This window comes from Neovison vison, chromosome 14 (assembly GCF_020171115.1).
Source record: "Neovison vison isolate M4711 chromosome 14, ASM_NN_V1, whole genome shotgun sequence".
Lineage (NCBI taxonomy): Eukaryota > Metazoa > Chordata > Mammalia > Carnivora > Mustelidae > Neogale > Neogale vison.
In genome coordinates, this window is record NC_058104.1 from 5,843,418 (window position 1) to 5,866,296 (window position 22,879).

Here is a 22,879-nt window from a genome sequence, read left to right on the forward strand (position 1 = left end):
GGTTTCCTCCTTGGATGAACTGCGCCAAGGGGCCCAGGAGGTTTTGGTGTGTCTGCTTGGTGGGATGTCCACTAGAAGCTCAACCACTCTGAGACCCCTGCTGCCTTGGGGATGCACAGGGACCACGCTGTAAAGGTACTTAGACATGTCACCGTGCTCCATAGGGCACTCCCAGCAGGGCTCTCCCAAGGGACTGCCATTCAGGCTCCCGGCCAGGCAGGCCCCTCCTTGTTTCCTGCCCCACATGCAGAGGACTCTGCAAAGTCCTCCCTGGAGGAAAAGCAGGACAAAGAACAGGCAACTTAGCAGATTTCTGCCCATTTTAATCCTTGAAATACACGAGAAATGGATGGCAGTGGATGTCTATGCACAAGAACGCATGGTCCTGGGGCACGGCCTGAAGGCTCACCCCACTGTGGTCTGTGCACAGGTGCTGGGAACTTCCGGGAACCCCACAGCCATCAGAGCATACAGCAGCAGTGACAGAGGCCAACACTGGGTCAGGCAGGGTCGCTCCCGCAGAGGCCTCTGCTCTGTACAGCGGAGGCGAGTGATGGGGCAGAGCCTCAGGTGGGCTGGGGCTGAACAGGCAAAGGTGAGTGGGAAGGGGCAGGGACTCCCATGCCGACTCCGAGCTAGACTCACCTGGCCGTGGGCAAGGGCAGCTCCATGGGTGGATGCTGGGTGCAGTCTGGGTCTTCTGTCCCCCTGTGGAAACCCACCGCTACCACCAAACCTCCAGGGAGAAGCTGCTCATTACCGGTAACTGGGCTGCCTGGGAAAGCCACCAAGCCTGTCACAGGCACCTCGAAAGGACCTTTTGTTTGGCAAGATTTAGGACCGTCCAGCCCTCACTGGCTGCCTGGCATGGGAAAACAGATTTGACTTTCCAGAGACTGAACGAGAGAAACTCTAGCAGGCCACAGAAAACCCAGTAAGTTCAAAGTGAGTAAATGGCAAATATTTCTTTAAACTACAAAACAGAACTGATAGCATGAGATGGCTCTCTGTGGTCTCATCGGAGTGGGCCAAGAATGAGACCAGAATAGTCATGGTGGCGGCGGTGGCGGCCTGGGGTTCTGGATGTGGAGATAAAGTCTGCAGCCTCCCCACCCTGAGTGGTGCTCCCAGGCCTGGGGACATGGCTCTGCCACCGCCTCCCTGGGACCAACTGGCTTGAAGCAGCAGGGTGTACTCACTCTGGATGGGCTGCAGCACTGGGGTGGGGGCGGGGGGAGAACCCAGCCTTCACAACATGGTTCAGACAGCTCAGCTCTCTCCAAACTCGACTCCCTCCAACTGGGACTTCAGCTTTATCGAGAATCAGACTGTACTGCGGTAAGGAAGGCCTACGTGGTTAACTGAGAGACTTCTGAGGTCTACCAGGGGGAGGGAAGGACCCAAACACTTCACTCATCTCTGTCTGCAGGGACAGGACTGACAGAGCAGAGACGAGCTACCTTGTGGTGAGGGTCCCTGCACTGTGGCTTGGGACAGTGGAACTCTCTAGGGAGGCCCTACTCTCTGGTCCAGCAAGTGCCAGACCAAACCTTTTACAGGCACCTGAGGGCACTGGCCTGCCGGCCACTCTTCAAGGGGCAGTAGCCTTTCCCAGGAAGGAGCAGGAAAAAAGCCAGCCTATCCTTTTGAGAGCCAAGTGCATGATCCCTACTCTGAAGGCATGGCCTTGGGGGCGAGGCGGGTAATCTACAGAACCCTGGCCCTGCACAGGCTGGGCTGCTCAGCGGCAGGGCTCCGGGGAGGACGCAGGACACAGAGCTGTCAGAAGCGATGCCGTGGCTGCGGGCCGAAGTGCATAGGCAGGTTGTGCTCCAGTGGCACGTGGACGGGAGCGAAGTCGTAGTTGACACGCACATTGGGCAGAGGGGGCACGTAGGGCGCTGGGACTGGGCCCATGTTGAGAGGGAAGTTGTTGAACATGGGCCGGACAGGCGGCAGGGGGAAGGGCGGGTGCACGAAGGCATAGGGGGGGATCTGTGGCTGGTGCAGGTTCTGCGGGACGGGCCTCGGCAGGGCTTCGATCCTCTGGACTTTCTCTGGTGGCTTCTCCAAGGGGGGCCCGATGCGTTTGAAGGTGTTCTCTGAACAGGAGATGGGATTTAGTAGAGAAAACAAACCCAACTGTGCTTGCATGTGGGCTGGGACCAGGCTGCATATCCTGCTCAGTCCCACCGGCCCTAGCGGAGAGCCCACAGCACGAGGCCAGGCCAGGACTGTCTGACCTTCAGCATCATTCTTACCTATGGACACAGAAGGGGTAGCCGGGCCAAATAAGGCTGATTAACGCGTGTATGTGCACCAACCCCCCTCAGCTGTCCAGCATTAGCTCAGTGATCACCCTGGAAAGTGGTGGATTCTGTGACTTTCCTTCAGAGCCAGGGCCTAGGGACTCCCAAAAACTCCACTTCATTCTTTTGTGACCTCAGAGAGGCAAAGGTGGGCCTACTGTCTTTTTAGTCCAGTGTGGGTGCTGTCTACCCCCTAAGCTCTCATCCCCTGAGACCTCCTGACCATTAGGGGGATGCTGAAACTCTCCTACACTTTCGTAGCCTCTCCCATGGGGAGCGGGATGGATGCCTGCCCCCCACCCCACACATGGAGAGCACCGGGCATGGGGCCCGCGCCAGGGGAGCGCTTGCCTCCATTCTTTCTCTTCTGCTCCTCTTCAGCCTCCTTCTGGATTTCCTCAATCAGCTTCTCATCGTCCTCCTAGAGGAAGAGCAACAAGATGGTGAGCTTGCCCCAAGCAGTTGCCCCAAGCAGTTCCATGCCATGCTGAGACCCCACTGGGAGCCAGGGGAAGCCAGAGGGCTGCTAGTCAGTAGACGACTCATTTCCAGACCCAGAAAGCAGATTCCTTGCTTCATCACTGGGTGAGGCTCCCATGAGGAAGCCCACCTGAGAGGCCGTGGCTGAGGAGTGGGACTGTGCATGGTGGTGGCCACCTCGGGGAGGGGCGAGAGCCTGCTTTGTTCGTTAGGCCGCAAAGTTAGCAGAGAGAAAATCTTCTGCAGCTCGGGTGGGAAGACTGATAACCCAAGGGTCTGGGGCGGGCAGGGCCGGAGCAGTTTCAGATCTAGAGTCTACCAACTCCGAGCTCCACACCCTTTTGTGCAAAGCCCAACAGAGTCTTACTGATTCTGTGACCTCAGCGGGGACAAAGGTCTACTTGGGCCAGCTGAGCCCTGAAGCTGGCCTTTAGCTTCTAGGTAACTGGCAGGCTACAGAAGGAGTGGTGTGTCCTGACAGTCAAATGGTGGTTGGGGCGGGGACCCGCATGTGGGAGGAAGGGCGCAGCAGTTTAAGAGCGAGCTGAACTGAGTGGAACATCACCAACTGCGTGGACTTGAACTGAACGACCAACAGGCTTATTTCCTGGGGTCTTCCAGCTGTTTCTCCGCGAATTAGGAGCAGTCACGCTGGGAGGAAGTGTGAGGCGGGCACTGGTACACAATACGGGGGGCCAGAAGGCAGAGCCAATCCCCACACTCGAGGAGGTGTTTCCTAGACAAGGCATTGGAGCCTCCCCATGGCCAGGTGTGTCCTGGCTGGGAGTGGTTTCAGTGACAGCTCGATTTTTCACACTGATCTGAGGCTCTGACCAACTGATGGCACCCAGCAAACTTGGGAGATGTGAATGGAGGACCCCTGAAAAGAGCATCTGAGCTGGAGAGAGCACCCTCCCTGGACAGTGGAGGGCGTGGGGGTCCCACCTGTGCGATGGGCAGTGTGGACGTTAACTTAGTGTGTTATTAACATCACTGCCAAGATAGTGGCCAAGGACTTCACCACACAGTTCCGAACCTCAAGGACTTGAGAGTCGGGAGCAGCCTTTAAATCAGTGTGTATTGGACAACAGCTAGTGCCAGACACTGATCTAAGTTTGCTGGTTAAAGTTCTGATCGACAAGAAGACTAAAACTACTGATGGAGTGAATAAACAGTTATGTAATATTCCCTTTGGTAGATAAAATCTTAAAAAAAAAGAAAATTGTAGGACAGAATTGCTGGGGGCCGGAGGCTCTGTGGGCAACAGCAGAGGCCCTGTTAAATTCACGGACATTTTCCCACGCTCAGGCGCTGAATGACGGACTGAACTCAGTTGTCTCTAGATTCTTTCCACGTTCTTTCTTACATTTGGAAATTCTTTTTTTTTTTTTTTTAAAGATTTTATTTATTTATTTGACAGAGAGAAATCACAAGTAGATGGAGAGGCAGGCAGAGAGAGAGAGAGGGAAGCAGGCTTCCTGCTGAGCAGAGAGCCCGATGCGGGACTCGATCCCAGGACCCTGAGATCATGACCTGAGCCGAAGGCAGCGGCTTAACCCACTGAGCCACCCAGGCGCCCCTACATTTGGAAATTCTTAACACACAAATCTTTCTCGGCCTCACCTTGCAGGTGTTCTGAGCAAGGCAGGAGGAAGAGGAGAGAACTGCCAGGTGCCGAAAGAAACCCTCGGGGGCACCATGTCTGTCTCTCAGGTTAACACAGGCCAAATTCTCCAGTAAAAACCCCAAGGCCCGGTCGTCCAGTCTCTCCGTGAACACTCCAAACGAGGGAATGGAGTCCTCTACAACGGAACCACTAAGCCGATGCAAAGGGCTCTGAGAACTCAGTACGGGTTGGTGGGCACAGTCTGAAGGTTTCCGTCCGCATGCACAGATACATTCTATCGATTATCTAGAGGGGGAGGAGCTGACAAAACCTTCACTTTGGTGCCAGTGGACAGTCCAGGACAAAAAGATTTTTAATTGGTGGGGGGGAATCCGGAGAACTGTCAGGTGGGAGAGCAGGGCTCTGTGGTATCTCCCACTAAGCGAGTTAAAACATCTGAGTCTTGATACCTCGTCTGTAAAATGGGCTGTTGTAAGGATGGAATGAGCTCAAGTAGGTAAAGGACTTGGCACAGATCACTCACTATTAAAGACAGGAAGTTCATGGAAAACAGCAGAAATAAAGATTTTAGAAAGATTAGAAGCTTCAAGAAAGAGTGGAGAGACTGGGAGATGTCCCAACACTTGCCTCTGTGGCTTCTTCATGGGGCAGGTGCCTGGCTTCCTGTGTTAATTAGGGCCACTGAGTAAACCGTCAGTTGCAGCTAGAATAAGGGTCAGATAGTTCAGATTTCAACTTCCTCTGACTGGTTGGAGTCACAGGACACTATTTAGAAACTAACAATGAAAAGCTTTTTAATATACGTATTTTTAAATTACGTTTTTAGTTAAATGTGTTAGACTCTAAGGTGAAGATTTCTTATTTCATCCAGGGCAGGGGTTCCTTCCCAAGCAATTTCTCTTAGGCATTTAAAGCTCCTCAAGTCAAGAGTGAAATTTTATACATACTTTACCATAACTAAAAAAGGTAACGTTAACAAAAAGAGTAAATGTGGCAAGCTTTAGAGTTACTTTGAGATAAAACACGAAGACTGGTCCCTTTGGGTTTGGGCTGAAGGATAGATGGGCTTCCGAGGCCTTTCTGAAGGTATGTTCCCTTAGGAAACATTCCAGGAGCCCCAAGTGTCACCATTCATGGTAAACGAGGACACTTGCAAAAAAGGCTTGCCACTCTGTAATCTAGGACACACCTAGGCTGCTGGAAGCAGGAACAATAGGAGGAAAGCAGATGAGAGAGCCGCGTGCAGTGGCCAAGTCACCGAAGTACCTGACCTCCAGCACCCCCGGAAGGGGCTGCGTCACCCACAGGAAATCCAGGCAAGCTGGGCGACTGGCCGTGGCAAGTCTTATCTTCAAGCAGCACTGGCCTCCTAATGGACAGACAGCTGGCGCAGAGGGAAGAACTCCTGTTCTGGGGCTCTAGAGAGCTGAGCTTGAGGACCTTGTTACACTCCACCACCTGACCTGGAGCCCATTCACAGCCACTTTACGTGAGCAGATGATCTTCCTTTTACAAAGTGCCAGGCTCAGCGACAGCAAGAACGGAAGCTAATGTTTGCTGAGGGCTTACTATGTGCCAGCTCCTGCTGTAAGCACTTCACAGAGACGGAATCTTCCTAACAGCTCCAGAGTTAGGCCCTATTAACTAATTCCTGTATTACAGATGTGGAAACGGAAGCACAGTGAGGTTTAAACCCAGGCCTTCCACTCTGGAGGCTGAAGCTCTTAACCACATAAACCACAGGTTTCTGAACTGGAGCTTCTGCAGCAGAGACTGCAAGGCCCCTGGAACTCGGCCCACCCTGCCCTGAGCACCATCAGAAGCCCTGCCTTGTTCTAGAATGAGTTCATCTTATCCTCCTTGAAATACAAGAGGGTTCCTTCTCTCTGGGATGGGCCGAACTCCGAAATCTCCTTTTTCCACTAAATACAAGAGAATAGGGCAAAACAAAACGCCTCCATTCAGGAGGACGAACAGCCAACACAGCAGAGAAGAGGGTCACTTCCCTGGAAATTTTTAGGGAATTCTTTTCTTGGTCAGCTCACCCAGAAACGCACGTATCACCCCTTAAAAAAGATCCATTCGCCAGTGTCTGACTGGCTTCCCCTGGCACCAGGCCTTTGAGACAAAGCCAGCAGATCCTCCTGTCTTCTCACCCCGACGGAGCCAGGAGTTCCAGGGCCCACAAACCTCACCTCCGAGCCAGAAAGCCAAGGTGCAGGCCAGGGTCTACCACTGAGGCCCCAAAGGACTTACTGGCTCACGGTGGTAGGGTCTCCTGTTGCCTCTGACTGGGCTACTGTTCTTAGTCCCTCTCCAGAGCGGGAACACACACTTCTACATTTCCCTGCCTGACATGCTTTCTCGTGAGGCTACCAACTTACTTGCATATCACAGTGTCCCATGGAATTTTCTTTCTGCAACAAAAAACTGGTGTTTTATTTATTTATTTATTTGACAGACAGAGATCACAAGTAGGCAGAGAGGCAGACAGAGAGAGAGAGGAGGAAGCAGACTCCCTGCTGAGCAGAGAGCCCGATGTGGGACTCGATCCCAGGACCCTGAGATCATGACCTGAGCCGAAGGCAGCGGCTTAACCCACTGAGCCACCCAGGTGCCCCAAAACTGGTGTTTTTGATTCTCATATACATTAAAGCAATTTTGGGAGAAAAAGTTTAACAACACCCAAATAAAAAAGTGACCAGTAATTTCTTTCCAGAGAGAACTCCTGGGAACGTTCTGGCCCACTTCCCACTGTCTGTGCTTGTATCCCCGCCTCACTCAGAAACCCCACCCCCCATCCCGAGGTTCTCTTCTAGAAGGCCGTGCTCTGCACACTCAGGTCCCACCTCCCTGTGTCTTGCTCTAGTTCATATGCGCACCCTTAGCATCTCTCCCAGCTATGGGCGGCGGGGGTGGGGGTGGGGTGGCGGGGGCGGTGACAGATTCTACCTGCGAGGAAACAGGCTCTGAGATGCAGTTACATGCTGAAGATGACGGAGTTGTGAGAAGTGCCGTCGGGACCAGCACAGACCCTGCGGTTCCTTCTGGGCTCGCATCCCCGAGGGTGCCTGGGCAGTTAGCGCCCCTCTGCCTGCTCTGTCCTCTGCAGGGTTGGAGGCCAAACTGGACACTCTTGAGACCCAAGCTCCCCGTCAGCCTCTGCCCACCTGGGCTGGCTGGGAACCAGAGGAGGAAGAGACGGTTCTGCCGGTAGTCACCACACTGGGCACCCCAACAGGCCTTAGTGAACGGACACGAGGGTGACATGTCCCCCTGTACTCCTCCACCTGGCTGCTGGCGTGGGATTTAAGATGGATCCAGTAGGCCTGGATGACTTCCACTCTCTGTATGCTTCCTGGCCCCTTCTGATCTTGGTGAAAATTTCCACACAGATCCATGGAATGTGCATATAAGCAAGGCTAGGCTGAAAGAGGAGGGAGCAGACACCAGTCGGCAGTCAAAATGTCCCGGGACGGTGGGTCTCAAAAGACTCTAAGTATAATGGGGGCACCAGGGTGGCTCAGGTCATGATGCCAGGGTCCTGGGATCGAGCCCCACGTCGGGCTCCCTGCCCAGCAGGAAGCCTGCTTCTTCCTCTCCCTTTACCCTTCTTCCTGCTTGGGCTGTCAAATAAATAAATAAAATCTTTATTAAAAAAAAAAAAAAAGACTGAGTATAACGAAACACCAGGCTAGAGTGCAAGAGAACCACCTAAGCACTTTTTATCACTACCCATGGCCACTCTGGGCAGGGAGCCCACAGACCACAGCCAGATGCAACAAGGACTGTGAAGGGAATGAGCACAGCACCCACGGTGGGCCAGTGCACCCCAAGTGCAGTGCCAAGGATAAAGGAATACAGCAGAATGGGGCGTGGAGTCTTACTGCCCCTGGGATCTGGAGGAATACTTTAAAGGAAGAAATGAGTGGGTTGCATCTTAACAGGAAGAAGGTTTTATTTCCTCTCCCTGAATTCCTTTGAGCTCAGCAGGACACAAAGTGTTGGCCTCACTCGAAGGACTTGGACACGCCTGCTTCACATGGAGGCAGCGGGGAGCACGGCGAGGGCACGAGGCTGATGGCAGGGGCCGGGCTTCTCCAAAATACAGACTCAGCATGGCAGTCGCTGGCAGGAAGTGAGGTAGAGTTCGCCAGAGAGATTTTAATTAAGAAAAAGGAGCCCAAACCTGGACTCTGTAACCCGCCCCTCAATAAGGAAGCTTTGCAGCTCTGCCTGAGCAACAGAATCTGGACAGGAGGAAACGGAGAAGCTGCAAATGGTCTGAGAAAGAGGAGGCTTCTGCCAATCAGACATTGACAATGATCGCCACCACAGGCTGAAGGGCCCTAAAATAGATGTGTGAACACTTGGCCTTAGGCTGCTCTTGCCAAAGCTTTGAAAAGTCCCTTTGAGCAGTTTTATTTCTGATCACCATGGCTGGCGGCCGGCTAGCCTGCTGTTCAGCCTCCTGTGACCACAGAGGAAGGATGGGTGACTTTTCTTCTTCATTTAACTTTCCTCCCCTTAAAAAGGTGACTGGGAATTCCAAGTCAACTGCTGCTTCCCTCCTGTGATTTTGGGGGTGGGGTTGGGGCTGGGATCCAGGTCGTGTGGCCACAGCTGTTGTTAATAAACTTGCAATGATTTCATAAAAGGCTTCCCAAGGACTGAGGATTTAGTTTCAAATTATTCCCAGATCGGTTGCAGATCGCCGAGCAACACCAGACCCTAACCCCCAGCTCCAGCTGTCCCCCTGCAACAGGAAATTGGGGGGAGGAGGGTGAGGCGCAGCCCGAAGTGGCACATGCTGTGCAGCTGGGGTCTGGAATGGCCCGGGGCAGGGGGGGGGTTGGACGAGGTGCTGGAGAGGCGCAAGGACAGCAGGCTCTCAGGTCACAGAGACCCAGCACCCAAATGCTTTTCCATCTAGAGCTCCCCCATGGGGACCTGGAGGCAGCATGGAATGTGGCTATCTATGGACTCCCGTTAGGGTCAAGTGCTCAGCCTGGGGCCTTCTGGCATTTGCCGAAGATGACCCATATTTACATGCTGCCACCTCCTTGGTAAAGTCCTCAGTGACACCTAAACCCGATCAAGCACACTGTCAAGCTTTGGCGATGCCAGGCCCCACCTCTACCATCGGCAGCTTGCTCAATGGGGAAAGGGTCTAGCGATGGTCCCACCCCGCTATGGAGGCCCAGCTGGTTCCCTGGGCTCCGGACCCCCATGGGCACCTAACTTGGTGAGCTGCCAAATTTGTGACCTGTCACTCCAGAGCGTGGAGACTTCTGGAGTAAAGGGAGCCGACATCTGGTCCAAGACCTGGGCTTGCATCCCACTTTTACCAAGTGACCCGAATCTCATTTTCCTCATCTGTGGATTGGGAAAGCGGTCATAAGTGACCCGAAATAAGATGCTGAGGCAGGGGACTCACATTACCATCTTTGTTTCTTTTGTAGAAGGTACAATTAAAATGGTACGGAAAGAGAGGTGCCTGACTCGCTCAGTTGGTACAGCACGCGACTCCTGATCTCAGGGTCAGGAGTTCAAGCCTCACATGGGGCACAGAACTACTACTATTATTATTTTTTTAAGATTTTATATATTTGACAGAGAGAGAGAGAGAGAAGAGAGAGAAGAGAGAAAAGTAGGCTCCCTGCTCAGCAGGGCTTAATCCCAGGACTCTGGGATCATGACCTAAGCCAAAGGCAGAAGCTTCACTGATTGAGCCAACCAGATGCTCCAGCACAGAGCTGACTTTAAAAAAAAAAAAAAAAAAAAAAAAAAAGAGAAGAAAAGAAAAAAAAGGAAGCAACATTGAAGCCAAAATCCAGTTAATGTCTTCACCTTTGGTCTACCTTTCCTATGGGCCTTCTGCCTCTCCTGGACCCACTCTGAAAAGCTCTTCTCCCTTCAATTCCTGCAACACGCCCTCCTTTTCCTGACACGGGTCTCAGAGTTGTGCGGTGGCCTCTGCAAACCAGCCCCGGCAGGGAGACGCTGGGCCCTGGGCTAGTCTGGGTGGCGTTGGAGCCATAGGCGGGAGAAGGCAGGTGGGGCCTTAAAGATACCCAGAGAAGCAGCCGCGGCTGGAGCCCCGTGCTAGCTTTATGGACCACAGCCTTTGCAGAAGTGGAATGACACAACTGCCTTAGAGAATTATTGCAGAATTAAATATATTAGCCCAGGTCGATGTCACATTCGATTCGATGTAGGCTTGGGAAAAATAAGTCAGTCTCCTGACCAAGTGTCTAGGCAGTAATGGTATCAAAGTGTACATTGGTTGCAAAAGCCGCAGGGTTTTATTTGAATTGAACGATCTTTTATATCCAAAAATCAACGAAGTTGTGGAAAATAATTCTGTGCAGTTTCTGGTAACCAACACCCAAGATAAACACTGAACTTGGTTTTGTATAAGAAAAAATGCTGTTGAGAATTCTGCGCCACTTCTTGAATCCAGACGGCCAGGGGACTCTGGAGAGGACCAGGGTGTCTACTGCCGAGCTGTGCTGTGCCAGCCCTGCCGCACTCTCAGCTGCAGGGGGTTCGGACCCAGTCAAGCACTAGGACACCTCCCTCCGCGGCAAAATAACATCTGCTGACTTCTGTGTCAACATGTGGCTTTGCATTCTGCCCCCCAATCAGAAAAGTGTGGTTTGCTTTTTTTTCCCCCTTCCTTTTAAAAAGACATCTTGCTTTTTAAGACTTGTGGCTGAATGTTTTTGGCTTCATTCTGATAACACTGAAGGCAAGTCACATTCATCATTTTAGTTCTCATACAGAGTTCGTTTGGGTTCCCAAGCAATCTCTAGTCATTAAGGGATAAAACGCGACTTCTCTCCAAACCACGAAGGGACGAAGAGATTCTTCCTGGCCTTGCTGGTTAATTAAGCCAGAGAAAAGGCCTGGATGACAGGGCATGCTTTGTTTCCCTGAACTTCTGAATGGCTTTGTGTTCTCAGAAGCCCCAACAGATGCTGGCTTGGAATCCAATCAGTCTCCTGGTGAGAATCAAGGAAACGGGGCTGATCCCAGATTTGATGGGAATGGACAAATGGAACCAAATCTCTGGCTATGGCTGCCCGAGGAAATCAGAGGGATTTGTATTTGCCTGACCGTCCTTTTGAACGTTATTTTGAGCAAATACAGAACCTTTCTCAGGATGGAAGACAATGACTCAATAAGAAAAAAAGGGAGCAGTCACATGGTACGACACCCAAACAAGGTATAAAGGACACAAAAAACCTTTAACTCATTCCACGCATAGTAGGAAAAGGGAGGCAGCAGGAGAAAGAACAAGAAAGAGCAGGAGCAGAAAGGAAAACAGTGCCGGCCGAGGAGAGGCCAGCAGCTGAACACATTCTGCTGTGTAACTCTGCTTAGCTCTTTGTTTCTGGAAGGCAGCGTGGTGTGTGTGTGTGGGGATGACTCGGAGAACTTCATAGGAGATGAAGCTGAAGGAAAAGAGTCCTATTTCCTTGTGTAAGAGATGCTGAGGCCTGGGTATGTTGGCTGCACAGCGCGGAGGAAGTGAGTCAGCAGAGCTGCCAGGGCCCGGGAAGGTTTGTCCTAGAAGGCAGCACACGTTACCTTGCCGAGCACTTGCCACTGGCGGCTGGACCTCCTTTCACCGAACCAAACCAGCAACACAAGGGTGACCTGCCTGCTTCCAAAGTCTGCCCTTTCCTTCAGTGACTACGGGTGTGCTGGGGGGCGGGGAAGGAAGGCTTACTGACTCTCAGTGGGTGGCAGAGCTGCCCAGTCAGAGCCATTCCTGGGTCCCTCTGCCCAATCTTCTGCCCAGTGAGGAGGTGGCTTCTGACACGCACACAGCTGGTTTCCATTGAGGACTCACTATTTTTCAAAACTGGGAACTCCCAGGATTGGGGTTAGGCCAGGAGAATGGTTTGCTGTGGTTCTCACACTGGGCGGGCCTGCTGCCCTGACATCGCCTCTTGGTAGGCCTGCCGGACATGTTCAAAACCAGGGGTAAAGTCTGATGACTAACAACCCATGTTTTGGCTTATGAAGTGCTGGTATAAAACATAAGTTTTTAAGATACTTGGATTAATGGCCAATCTTGAAAAATCAGAACATAGGGGTGCCTGGGTGGCTCAGTGGGTTAAAGCCTCTGCCTTCGGCTCAGGTCATGATCCCAGGGTTCTGGGATCCAGCCCCGCATTGGGCTCTCTGCTCAGCGGGGAGCCTGCTTCTTCCTCTCTCTCTCTCTGCCTGCCTCTCTGCCTACTTCTGATCTGTCAAATAAATAAATAAATAAATCTTTAAAAAAAAAAAAAATCAGAAGATAACATATTAAAGTCCAGAGTTCCACCTCCTCTGGAGAATCTGAAGCCAGGGTAACCATGAGTAGAATTTCACCTGGTGACAATCTGTGGGAAAGGAGGAACAGCCTTGGATATGACCTATACCCTCTCTGGTTTGCCTCACCATATCCCACTATCCCAGACATGGCCCACTTTATATTCACAAGTCATTTATGTTACTATTTGTCCCTGTGGTAACTTGGGTCTACGACCCCAGCTACATGCTGTTGGTGTTCTATGCTGAACAGTGAGCCTGATGGGGGGCTCAATCCCAAGACTCTGGGATTATGACCCAAGCTGAAGGCAGCAGCTCAACCGACTGAGTCACCCAGGTGCCTGAGCACAGAACTCTTGATTTTGGGGTCAAGAGTTTCAGCCCCACATTAAGTGTAGCGATTAAGTAAATAAAAACCTTAAAAATATATATATATATATAAAAAATATATATATATATATTTTAACAGATTAAATTCTCATTTAATGTGTTCCTGGTCTCCATTTTGTCTCTCAGATCTAGTTATTAGCTCACTTAGTTTAGTTTTTTTTTTTTTTTTAAAGATTTTATTTATTTATTTGACAGAGAGAGATTACAAGTAGGCAGAGAGGCAGGCAGAGAGAGAGGAGGAAGCAGGCTCCCCGCTGAGCAGAGAGCCTGATGTGGGACTCGATCCCAGGACCCTGAGATCATGACCTGAGCCGAAGGCAGCGGCTTAACCCACTGAGCCACCCAGGCGCCCCTAGCTCACTTAGTTTTGATTAGTGTAGCTTAATAAAAATTAGTCTCCTTTTTTAAGGGGAAAAGAAAAAAAAAAAGCCTTACTGAACTTAAATGGGAATTGCAGCAAATGTCTAGATTTCGGATTGAAGTGGTATGTCTGTAATACCAAGTCTTCCCTCTGAGAGATAACGGGCTTCTCCAGGATCAGGTCAGCAACTTCCAGGTCCTCAGGGAAGCTGAGGAGTCACCGGCTGTCACCAGGCCTCCAGGGGCCTTGGGCTGGGGCACTTCCTCAGGCCTTTGTTAGCAGGGTTTTCACTTAAGCTCAATCTTTTTGGTAGGACAAGTCCTGGCACATACTGCACTGCTGTCCTTACAGAGAGTTTCAAACTTGAAAATTATTTTAAGAAGAACTGATACAGTTTATATTAAAGCTTACTTAAGAACAAAGCATGGGGCCTCTGGGGGCTTAGCCTTCGGCTCGGGTCATGATCCCAGGATCCTGAGATCGAGCCCTGAAGAGGGCTCCCTGCTCGGCGGGAAGCCTGCTTCTCCCTCTTCAACTCCTCCTGCTTGTGTTCCCCTTCTCGCTGTCTCTCTCCGTCAAATAAATAAATAAAATCTTTAAAAAAAGATCACAATTTAGAAAAAAAAAAAACAAAACAAAGCACATTTCTCTCTATGTTCATGTCTCTTGATGTCCTTCAACATAGTTTAATGGTGTTCTTCATTTTTCTTGTTAAAGTAATTTCTAGGCTATTTTATGATTTATATTGTTATATAACGTGAATGACAGTGAATGACATTCTGTCATTTATTTTGTATCTAGACATCTTTCTACTGCTTCTAATAGCTTTCCAGTTGATTATTTTGTCTTTTCTTAGGCTGAAAATGGTAGATTTTTATACATTATTATGTATAAAAATACTTAGAGTGGTGTCTGAAACACAGTGGGTACCCAATGAACACAGACAATTATGTTCTATTCTCTTAGCTAACTGAATTGACTAGCAGTTCCAAAACTAAACAGTGGTAATAGTCTTGTATTTGATTTTTTGGTAATGCTTCTATGTATTTCACTATTTTTAAAAAAATATTTTATTTATTTATTTGACAGAGATCACAAGTAGGCAGAGAGAGAGAGGAGGAGGAAGGCTCCCTGCTGAACAGAGAGCCTGATGTGGGGCTCGATCCCAGGACCCTGAGATCATGACCTGAGCCGAAGGCAGAGGCTTTAACCCACTGAACTACCCAGGCGCCCCTCTGTATTTCACTATTAAAAACATGCTAAGGGGCGCCTGGGTGGCTCAGTGGGTTAAGCCGCTGCCTTCGGCTCAGGTCATGATCTCAGGGTCCTGGGATCGAGTCCCGCCTCGGGCTCTCTGCTCAGCAGGGAGCCTGCCTCCCTCTATCTCTCTCTCTGCCTGCCTCTCCGTCTACCTGTGATCTCTCTCTCTGTCAAATAAATAAATAAATAAATAATCTTAAAACAAACAAACAAACAAACAAACAAAACCAAAAAACCAAAACACGCTAAGGACTGTTCTGAAATATGGGGTTAAAAAAATATCCTTCTAGTGGCGCCTGGGTGGCTCAGTGGGTTAAAGCCTCTGCTTTCGGCTCAGGTCATGATCCCAGGGTCCCGGGATTGAACCCCACATTGGGCTCTCTACTCTGCAGAGAGCCTGCTTCCTCTTCTCTCTGCCTGCCTCCCTGCCTACTTGTGATCTATCAAATAAATAAATAAAATCTTAAAAAAAAAAATCCTTCTAATACTGTTCTTTAAACCTTAAATCAAGAATAGATATATGATTTTATTATATCTTTTACCATTTAAAGTTATTATACGGTGAGTTATGTTAATAAAGCTCTTAATACTGAACCATCTCTGCATTTCTGGAACAGTCTCACTTGGTTATATTTTTCTAGATTTTATTTATTTGAGAGAGAGAGAGTGAGTTTGAGACTGAATGGGGGGTAGCGGCAGAGGGAGAGGAGAGAAAGAGAGAACAGAGCAGACTCCCTGCTAAGCACGGAGCCCCATCTGGGGCTCAGTCTCAGGATCTTGAGATCATGACCTGAGCCAAAATCTAAATCAGACACTCAACCACTGGGCCATGCAGGAGACCCAATCACTTGATCCTAGTTTCTATTTGCTGATATATTCCTATATTTTCCAAAGTCACAATGTGTTACGCATATGGAGAATCCCTTTCATTATGTTACCTTACCAATATTTTCCCTTACGAAGCAACAAGCAGCCGTGCATTCACTTACAGTGGGGTCGGTCCAAAGAGAACATCTTGAACACTCCTGGCAAGGGGCTCCCGGTGAGCGAGGATGCTGGCAGAAATGGTCATATCCGTTGATAGATACGCGACAGAGGTAGCACATTTGGGCGCCACAGCGGCAAGACATGCGGTTGCAGCCTTCGGACTTGATGAGGCCAGTCCCACACTTGTGGCATTTTCTAATGCGGGCTGCAGTCATTTTCTCTTCACTGAGAAAAGAACACATGAATGGAGACAGGAGGTAAGAGGACGAAGAGAGAAAAGCACGCTAGGCACTAAGTACATTTTCCCACAGGTGACTGCCTAGACGTTTGGTGATCTGAAGAGTGAAAAGAACCTATGCTTTGGAGTTGAGAACTCCGTTCAGTACATTATCTCTATGGTCCTGGATGAAGTACTCAAATGCTTGAAGACTCAGTTTCCTCATTTTTAAATTAAGAAAACCCAACTTTCTTCATCATCTTTTGAGGATTATTACAGATAAGGCAGCAAGTACCCTGGCACAGTGCCTGATACCTACCATTGAGAAAATTACTATTCTGTTTGTTATAGAAGTCCCTGAAGGCTTAAAACGGGAGAGAAAAACTCAAGGTCTTCCTTGATAATGTGTTTTATATATGCAAACTGGCTGACGAAGAGCCACCAAGCCTAAACCTTAGTTATATACACATTTTGGATTTTACACATTTTTTTTCTTAAAATGTTGGGGGAGAGAAAGAGGAAGGGGTAGGAGGGAGAGAGAGAATTCTGAGCAGGCTCCACGTCCAGTGCGGAGCCCGAACTGGGGCTCATGACCCTGAGCCGAAAGCAAAAGCTGGACTCTTAACTGACTAAGCCACTCAGGTGGCCCCCTCCAACCCTGGATTTTAAAAACTTAGTGTGGGATGGGGAGACACAGATGGGAGACAATCCGACAGCCAGTTTAGAACTTCTTCCTGTTGGCAAGTGCCCACCTCCATGTCAAAATCCCACATTCCCAGGCCCCCTTTTAGCGAGGGTGTCGGCATGTCCTTGAGGAGTTGTAGGCCCTGGCCCATGGGAAGCCTGTAGGAAAGCTACTTGTTTCCAGAAGCAATTTAACTGATATGGAGGGTCAGATGATGAGAGCAAAAATGACACATTTTGGCTCTTTACCAAGAGCTGGCACTGCTGAATTAGTTTCTTCTGTAGTGCCCTGTTCCTAACTCTAAGACAACACTTGCTATCCTGGCCTGTAACGGTTTGTGTGTCTGTCTTCCTCTCCTAAGTTGAGTTCTTCGAAGGTGTCAGAAAGCATGCCTATGGAGCCTAGGGAAGGCAGGAATGACCCCAACAGTGGAGAAGCCCTGAAAGTAGGACTTAACCCAGTGCTCTGAGAACTGTTCTTCTTTCCAAGCAGGAAGCCAGAGTGGTGGCCAGGGAAATGCTTCCCTGCGAAGACTCAACAGTCTGGGGATGAGTTCTGACCTGCAGGCTCTGTCCTTACAGCGAGAAAAAGCCTTCTTCCTCCCATGGCTCCCAGGGTTTCTGCTAAGTAAGGGAAGCCAGGGGAGTCTAGGGTCAAGACAAGTGTTTTTATTTTTATTTTTTTTTTAAAAGATTTTATTTATTTATTTGACATAGAGAGATCACAAGTAGGCAGAGAGGCAGGCAGAGAGAGAGAGAGAGAGGAGGAAGCAGGCTCCCTGCTGAGCAGAGAGCCTGATGCGGGACTCGATCCCAGGACCCTGAGATCATGACCTGAGCCGAAGGCAGCGGCTTAATCCACTGAGCCACCCAGGCACCCAAGACAAGTGTTTTTAATTACTGATATTTAGAAGACAGTCATAGTTTGTGCCTTAAAAGCTAGATCATGTGCTTAAAAATAGAAAAATGAACTAGGAAATTGGTTGCTATTTATTTAGGTCTAATTTTTGAATGGTCCAAAAGGCAGGAAGGCTCTAGCTTGAAAAGAATTTAAACCCAGTTCAAGTTACAGAGGAACAAATGAGTTTTAAGCTTTGTTGAGCAGGAAACATCAAGGAGACAAAGTTTAAATAAAGTGAATTTGTTATTGTCAACTTAACATAGCACACATGTTCATGATTTCGGTTACTCAGAATCTGTGAAGATACTTTTCAATGCTCCCTGTTAAGACTTAGAAGGTTTCTGATGCGAAAGTGTCCAAGATGAAAACCTGTGGCCAAGACACAACCGCGATTTTCTATAGCATAAGCTTTCTGTGTCAGAGCACCTTCAAGACTGATGTGGGGCTTGAGGCTGTCATGCTTTGGGGGCCTGGGGCTGGCTGACATTCTCCCTGGGTAGCTGCTATGGCTACAGTATGGAAGAGAAGTTGATGAAAAGAACCAAGGTTGGGCCACCTGGGTGACTCAGTCAGTAAAGTGCCCAATTCTTTTTTTTAAAAAAGATTTTATTTATTTATTTGACAGAGAGAGATCACAAGTAGGCAGAGAGGCAGGCAGAGAGAGAGAAGGGGGAAGCAGGCTCCCCGCTGAGCAGAGAGCCCAATGTGGGGCTCGATCCCAGGACCCTGAGACCATGACTCGAGTCGAAGGCAGAGGCTTTAACCCACTGAGCCACCCAGGCGCCCCTAAAGTGCCCCAATTCTTGCTCTTGGTTTAGGTCTTGATTTCATGGTCATGAGTTTGAGCCCTGCACTGGGGCTGGACATGGAGCCTACTTAAAAACAAAAAACAAAACAAACAAACAAACAAACAAAAAAAACCAAACCCAGGTTTATGGAGTCCTTTCCTGAAGGCTTGGGAAGAGGGTGCATTTATCTGCTTGCTGTGTTCTACCAAGCTGTCAGTCACCAAAGTAATGATGGATATGGGATGCGAGAAAAGGCACTCCGAGATGAATGGAGGGATACACAGAGTGAGCACTACTCAAGATTGCTCTAAAGGTCACAGAGCTGTTCAAGGCTGCACGAGTATCATCCAAGTCCTCATTCCTGCACTCTTGAGACTAGCACTGGGAGGGCCAGAATGACTCATACCAAGAAAAGACTGCTTTTATGGATTGCGGTGACCACCTATCCAGTAACATAAAAGTGCAAGATGGGATGAGAAATCAGTTGATTCTTTTGGGAGAAGAGTGATTTGGGAACTTGATTCTAAACTAGGGAGGAAACAAACAGCCCTACAGGATGTGCTCCTGGGCAGGACAGGAAGAGAAGCCTGATCTGCAGCTGTGTCCCCTGACCTTGTGTTCAAACAGGAAGGTTCACTGCCTTCCCCTACATAACCAATCTAGATCCTATAGCTCTACGAGTATTTATTCTCACCACTTTTAAGTATGTTGGGGGCTGTCTTCTTTTTTTGTGGCCTTCACAGGTGAGGCCATTGTGTTCTTTCCAGAGTCCCTGACACTTCCTACATTTTGAATATACTATTCAAAATGTTAGATGGCTTTCCTTTGTGAATGTGTGTATATATTTTTTAAACTGTGGTAAAATGCACACAAAATTCCCATCTTGTTTTTTTTTTAACAATTTTATTTACTTATTTGACAGAGAGAGACACAGCGAGAGAGGAAACACAAGCAGGGGGAGTGGGAGAGGGAGAAGCGGGAGCCCAATGCGGGACTCGATTCTAAGACCCTGGGATCATGATCTGAGTGGAAGACAGATGCTTAACTAACTGAGCCATCCAGGTGTCCCTATTCCATAAACTTAACCACATCTACAAGGGCCCTTCGCCATGTCAGGTAACGATATTCACAGGCTCTGGGAATTAGGACATTTTGCCCACTGTAGTCTGCCCTCAGGACTCCAGATTCATATTCAGCATGCACCCCTACAGTCACCTCAACCCACGACCGGATCCCAAATTTCACCATTTAAATCGAGTACAGGTGAAGACACTGGATATGACCCATTCTGGGACATACTTCCTTTCCAAAGGGAAACAATGGAAGGAAAAAAAGGAGTCATCACTTATAATCAATTTAGAAATCCAGCTGGGCAAACGCCCTAATATATCAGATCTGAGAACCCTGCAGTCATGGCGCTACTGAGCAAGCCTGCCTTTTCTCAAGAAAGGTAGCGTGTTTGCAGATGTGTCGTTTTTAGTCAACCTGCTTCCTTTCTCTAGAACTCTGGGCATCTGGTGGACTCCTTCCCTTCCACACTCTGTGTCTTTCAGGCCAAGCTGCAGTGTTTCTGCTGACATGCGCACTCTACCCACAGCCAGTTCCCAGAAGAGCCCACCTCTGCTTTGGGCTTCTGCGGAGATGGCTGAGGGGGGATGCCCGAGACTCCAAGAGACTCCCTTGTCCGCCTGAAGGGATCTGAAGGGTTCCCCCTTGACCTCCTAAGAGCCTTTACAGGACTGAAGACTCTGACATTTGGAACACATCCTTGGTCTTCTCTCCAGGCGCATGCTTCTCCTGATAGCTGAAGTCTTAATTTTGGGGTCTTCTGTCCCCTGAGCAGGATGGGAGTTTCAGGAACAACCAAATCCTGTTCCTGCCCCTCAATCTCTCCTGCTCACATTTTTCTCTCGCCATGCTCAGCCCGCAAGTTTCCTCAGCTACACGTCCAGACCCATCTATACCTTCTGCTTTCTCCAAGACTGAGACGAACCAGCTGAGGGTCCTGCCACCGACATGAGAACACACTCTGCACGCACTTCTGAGTCCTCATCTGCGGCTCTGTTTGTGGGGGTTCGGGTCTTCTCCAAGGCAATTCTGGCTTTGCCCATGATGCTCCTCCCTTGCTTCTGAGCCCTCAAGGGGGAGGTTTCTAAAATCCATATTTCTAGGGGGCCTGGGTGGCTCAGTGGGTTAAGCCGCTGCCTTCGGCTCAGGTCATGATCTCAGGGTCCTGGGATCGAGTCCCGCATCAGGCTCTCTGCTCTGCGGGGAGCCTGCTTCCTCCTCTCCCTCTCTCTGCCTGCCTGTCTGCCTGCTTGTGATCTCTGTCTGTCAAATAAATAAATAAAATTAAAAAAAAAAATCCATATTTCTACTAGTTCAAGGCAATCTAGGCTTTTTCTACACAGGTTTTCAAAACTGCTCCAGTCTCTACCCATTGTCTAATTCCAAACTTAACTTCCACATTTTTAGCTATTTGTTACAGCAGCACCCCATTCTGGCCCCAAAATCTGTGTCAGTTTTCTACTGCTGCTGTAGCAGACCACAATTTTATTAGCTTAATGTAATATAATTTTTTTATAGATCTGTATGTCAGAAGTCCAGCACGGGTCTCCTCCGACAAAAATCCAGGTGTCATTGGGCTATCACCTACTCTGGGAGAAAATCTATTTACTATTCCTGTGGGCTGTCAGCAAATTCATTCTTTGGGGCTGTGGGACTGGGATACCCATTTTCTTACTGGCTGCCAAATGAAGGTTGCTCCCTGCTTCTAGAAAGAGCCACATTCCCTAGCTCAAGGTCTTTTTCCTCCATCTCAAAGGCCAGCAGCAGGAGGTGGAGTCCTCACACCTTTCTGGGTCTGTCCATCACGATCCCTCTGACCACAGAAAGGCTCTCTGCTTTTAAGGAGTCATGTGATGAGACTGGGCTCACCTGAATAATCCAGAATCATCTCCCTACCTCCAGGTCCATAACCTTAATCACATCTGGAAAGTCCCTTTGGCCATAAAAGGTAACAGGCTCACAGATTCCAGAGGGCAGTGACATCCTTGTGGGGTCATTAGTCTGCCTGCCAAATCTGTGGGAAAGGACAGCTGGGAAACCATGTGCTCAGATTTCAAGCCCCAGGTAGTAAACCTGCAGGATCACGTGCAAGTTTCTTCGGCTCTGCCTGTTGTACTGTCGAGGGCCATACTTGTGCTGGACAATGGAAGACTATTCACTGCTCCTAATAGCCACTTCCCATGTCATTCTCTTAGTAATGAAACCCACTCCTCACCCTTTGAATTCAAGTTGGACATAGAATCACCCAGCGAGAGATTACATATGGTGTCTGCCTTGAAGCTAGGTTGTGGCCACATGACTCAGTCTAGACCGATAGGGTAGGAGAAGTCACAGGCACGGATGCGTGCATGCATGCACACACACACACACACACACACACACCCTTACAACTAAAAAGATGCCTGGTTGGCAGCTTTTTTCTTTCTCCTTTTCTATGGGCTGGAGTACAAATGTGGTCCCACTCCAGTCACCATCATGGAGATGAGAATACCACCTTCGGGAATGGAGAAACAACGTGATAAAGGAACCTGGTCTCTGAGCGACCTCATGGGAAAGATCTGCCTGGCAAGGCTGGGCCATTATAGGAGAAAGAAATGGCCTTATTTAAGCCAACATATTTAATGAGTTAATATTTGTAAAGTGCTCAGCCACAGAGGGAGTGCTAAACGGTAATGGTGATTATTATTACTGATGGCATTATTCTGCATTCTGGAGGCTATAATTTTGCTTAATGTCTCAGGCCACTAGTATCCTATAGGAAACATGGATATAAGGAACATTAGTGCAATCTAATCTAGTTAAAGTGTGTGATTTGCTTATTTGTTTGGATCAGAAGGAGGAGACGAATGAACATTTACTGAACTCGTGTGCACCAGGCACTGACTCCAGGACCGGCTCTATGAGGCTGAAGAGATAAGGAAACAGAGGGGGTTACGGTCGCTTCCTGAGGTCACTCTAGATCTGCGTGGCCCGAGAGCTTCCTCCCCACAACACTCACTGCCCTCCTCAGCCAAGGGTCAGGTAACGGTGGGGAGGGGGGCAGCTGAGAAACAGCGGCAAGCCCCGGAGGTTACTCACATGGAGGTTCGGTACTTGATGTCATCTTTCTCAGCCAGCTCTTCACAGGTGAGGCCATTGTGTTCTTTCCAGAGTCCCTGACACTTCCTACAGGTTTCCTGGGGATAGAGGAGACACAAAGACAGCTCCTGGTGAGGAGACACCATACAAGCTTCTTTTCAACAACAGGAAATGCAAAACCACCCTCATATGGCTTGAGTTTTTCCTGAAGATGACTCTCCCCTTCCAGCAGGGATATTTCTTTCTTTCTTTCTTTTTTTTTTAAAGATTTATTTATTTATTTATTTATTTATTTGACAGAGAGAAATCACAAGTAGACAGAGAGGCAGGCAGAGAGAGAGAGAGGGAAGCAGGCTCCCTGCTGAGCAGAGAGCCCGATATGGGACTCGATCCCAGGACCCTGAGAT

General features: G+C 49.2%; 1 protein-coding gene across 3 annotated transcripts in view; it reads right to left on the minus strand.

The window, feature by feature from the left end:
- Window positions 1–305: 305 nt before the first annotated feature.
- The window catches only part of RNF216 (ring finger protein 216), a 143,921-nt gene continuing 121,347 nt past the window's right edge, over window positions 306–22,879 (minus strand). For all 3 annotated transcript variants that reach the window (XM_044233867.1, XM_044233865.1, XM_044233866.1), the window contains exons 14-17: window positions 22,473–22,570; window positions 15,739–15,961; window positions 2,661–2,730; window positions 306–2,102 (exon numbers count right to left, since the gene is read on the minus strand). In XM_044233867.1, coding sequence (XP_044089802.1) covers window positions 1,783–2,102; window positions 2,661–2,730; window positions 15,739–15,961; window positions 22,473–22,570 — 711 coding nt within the window. In that variant the 3' untranslated portion in view covers window positions 306–1,782. The remainder of the gene's footprint in view (window positions 2,103–2,660; window positions 2,731–15,738; window positions 15,962–22,472; window positions 22,571–22,879) is intronic.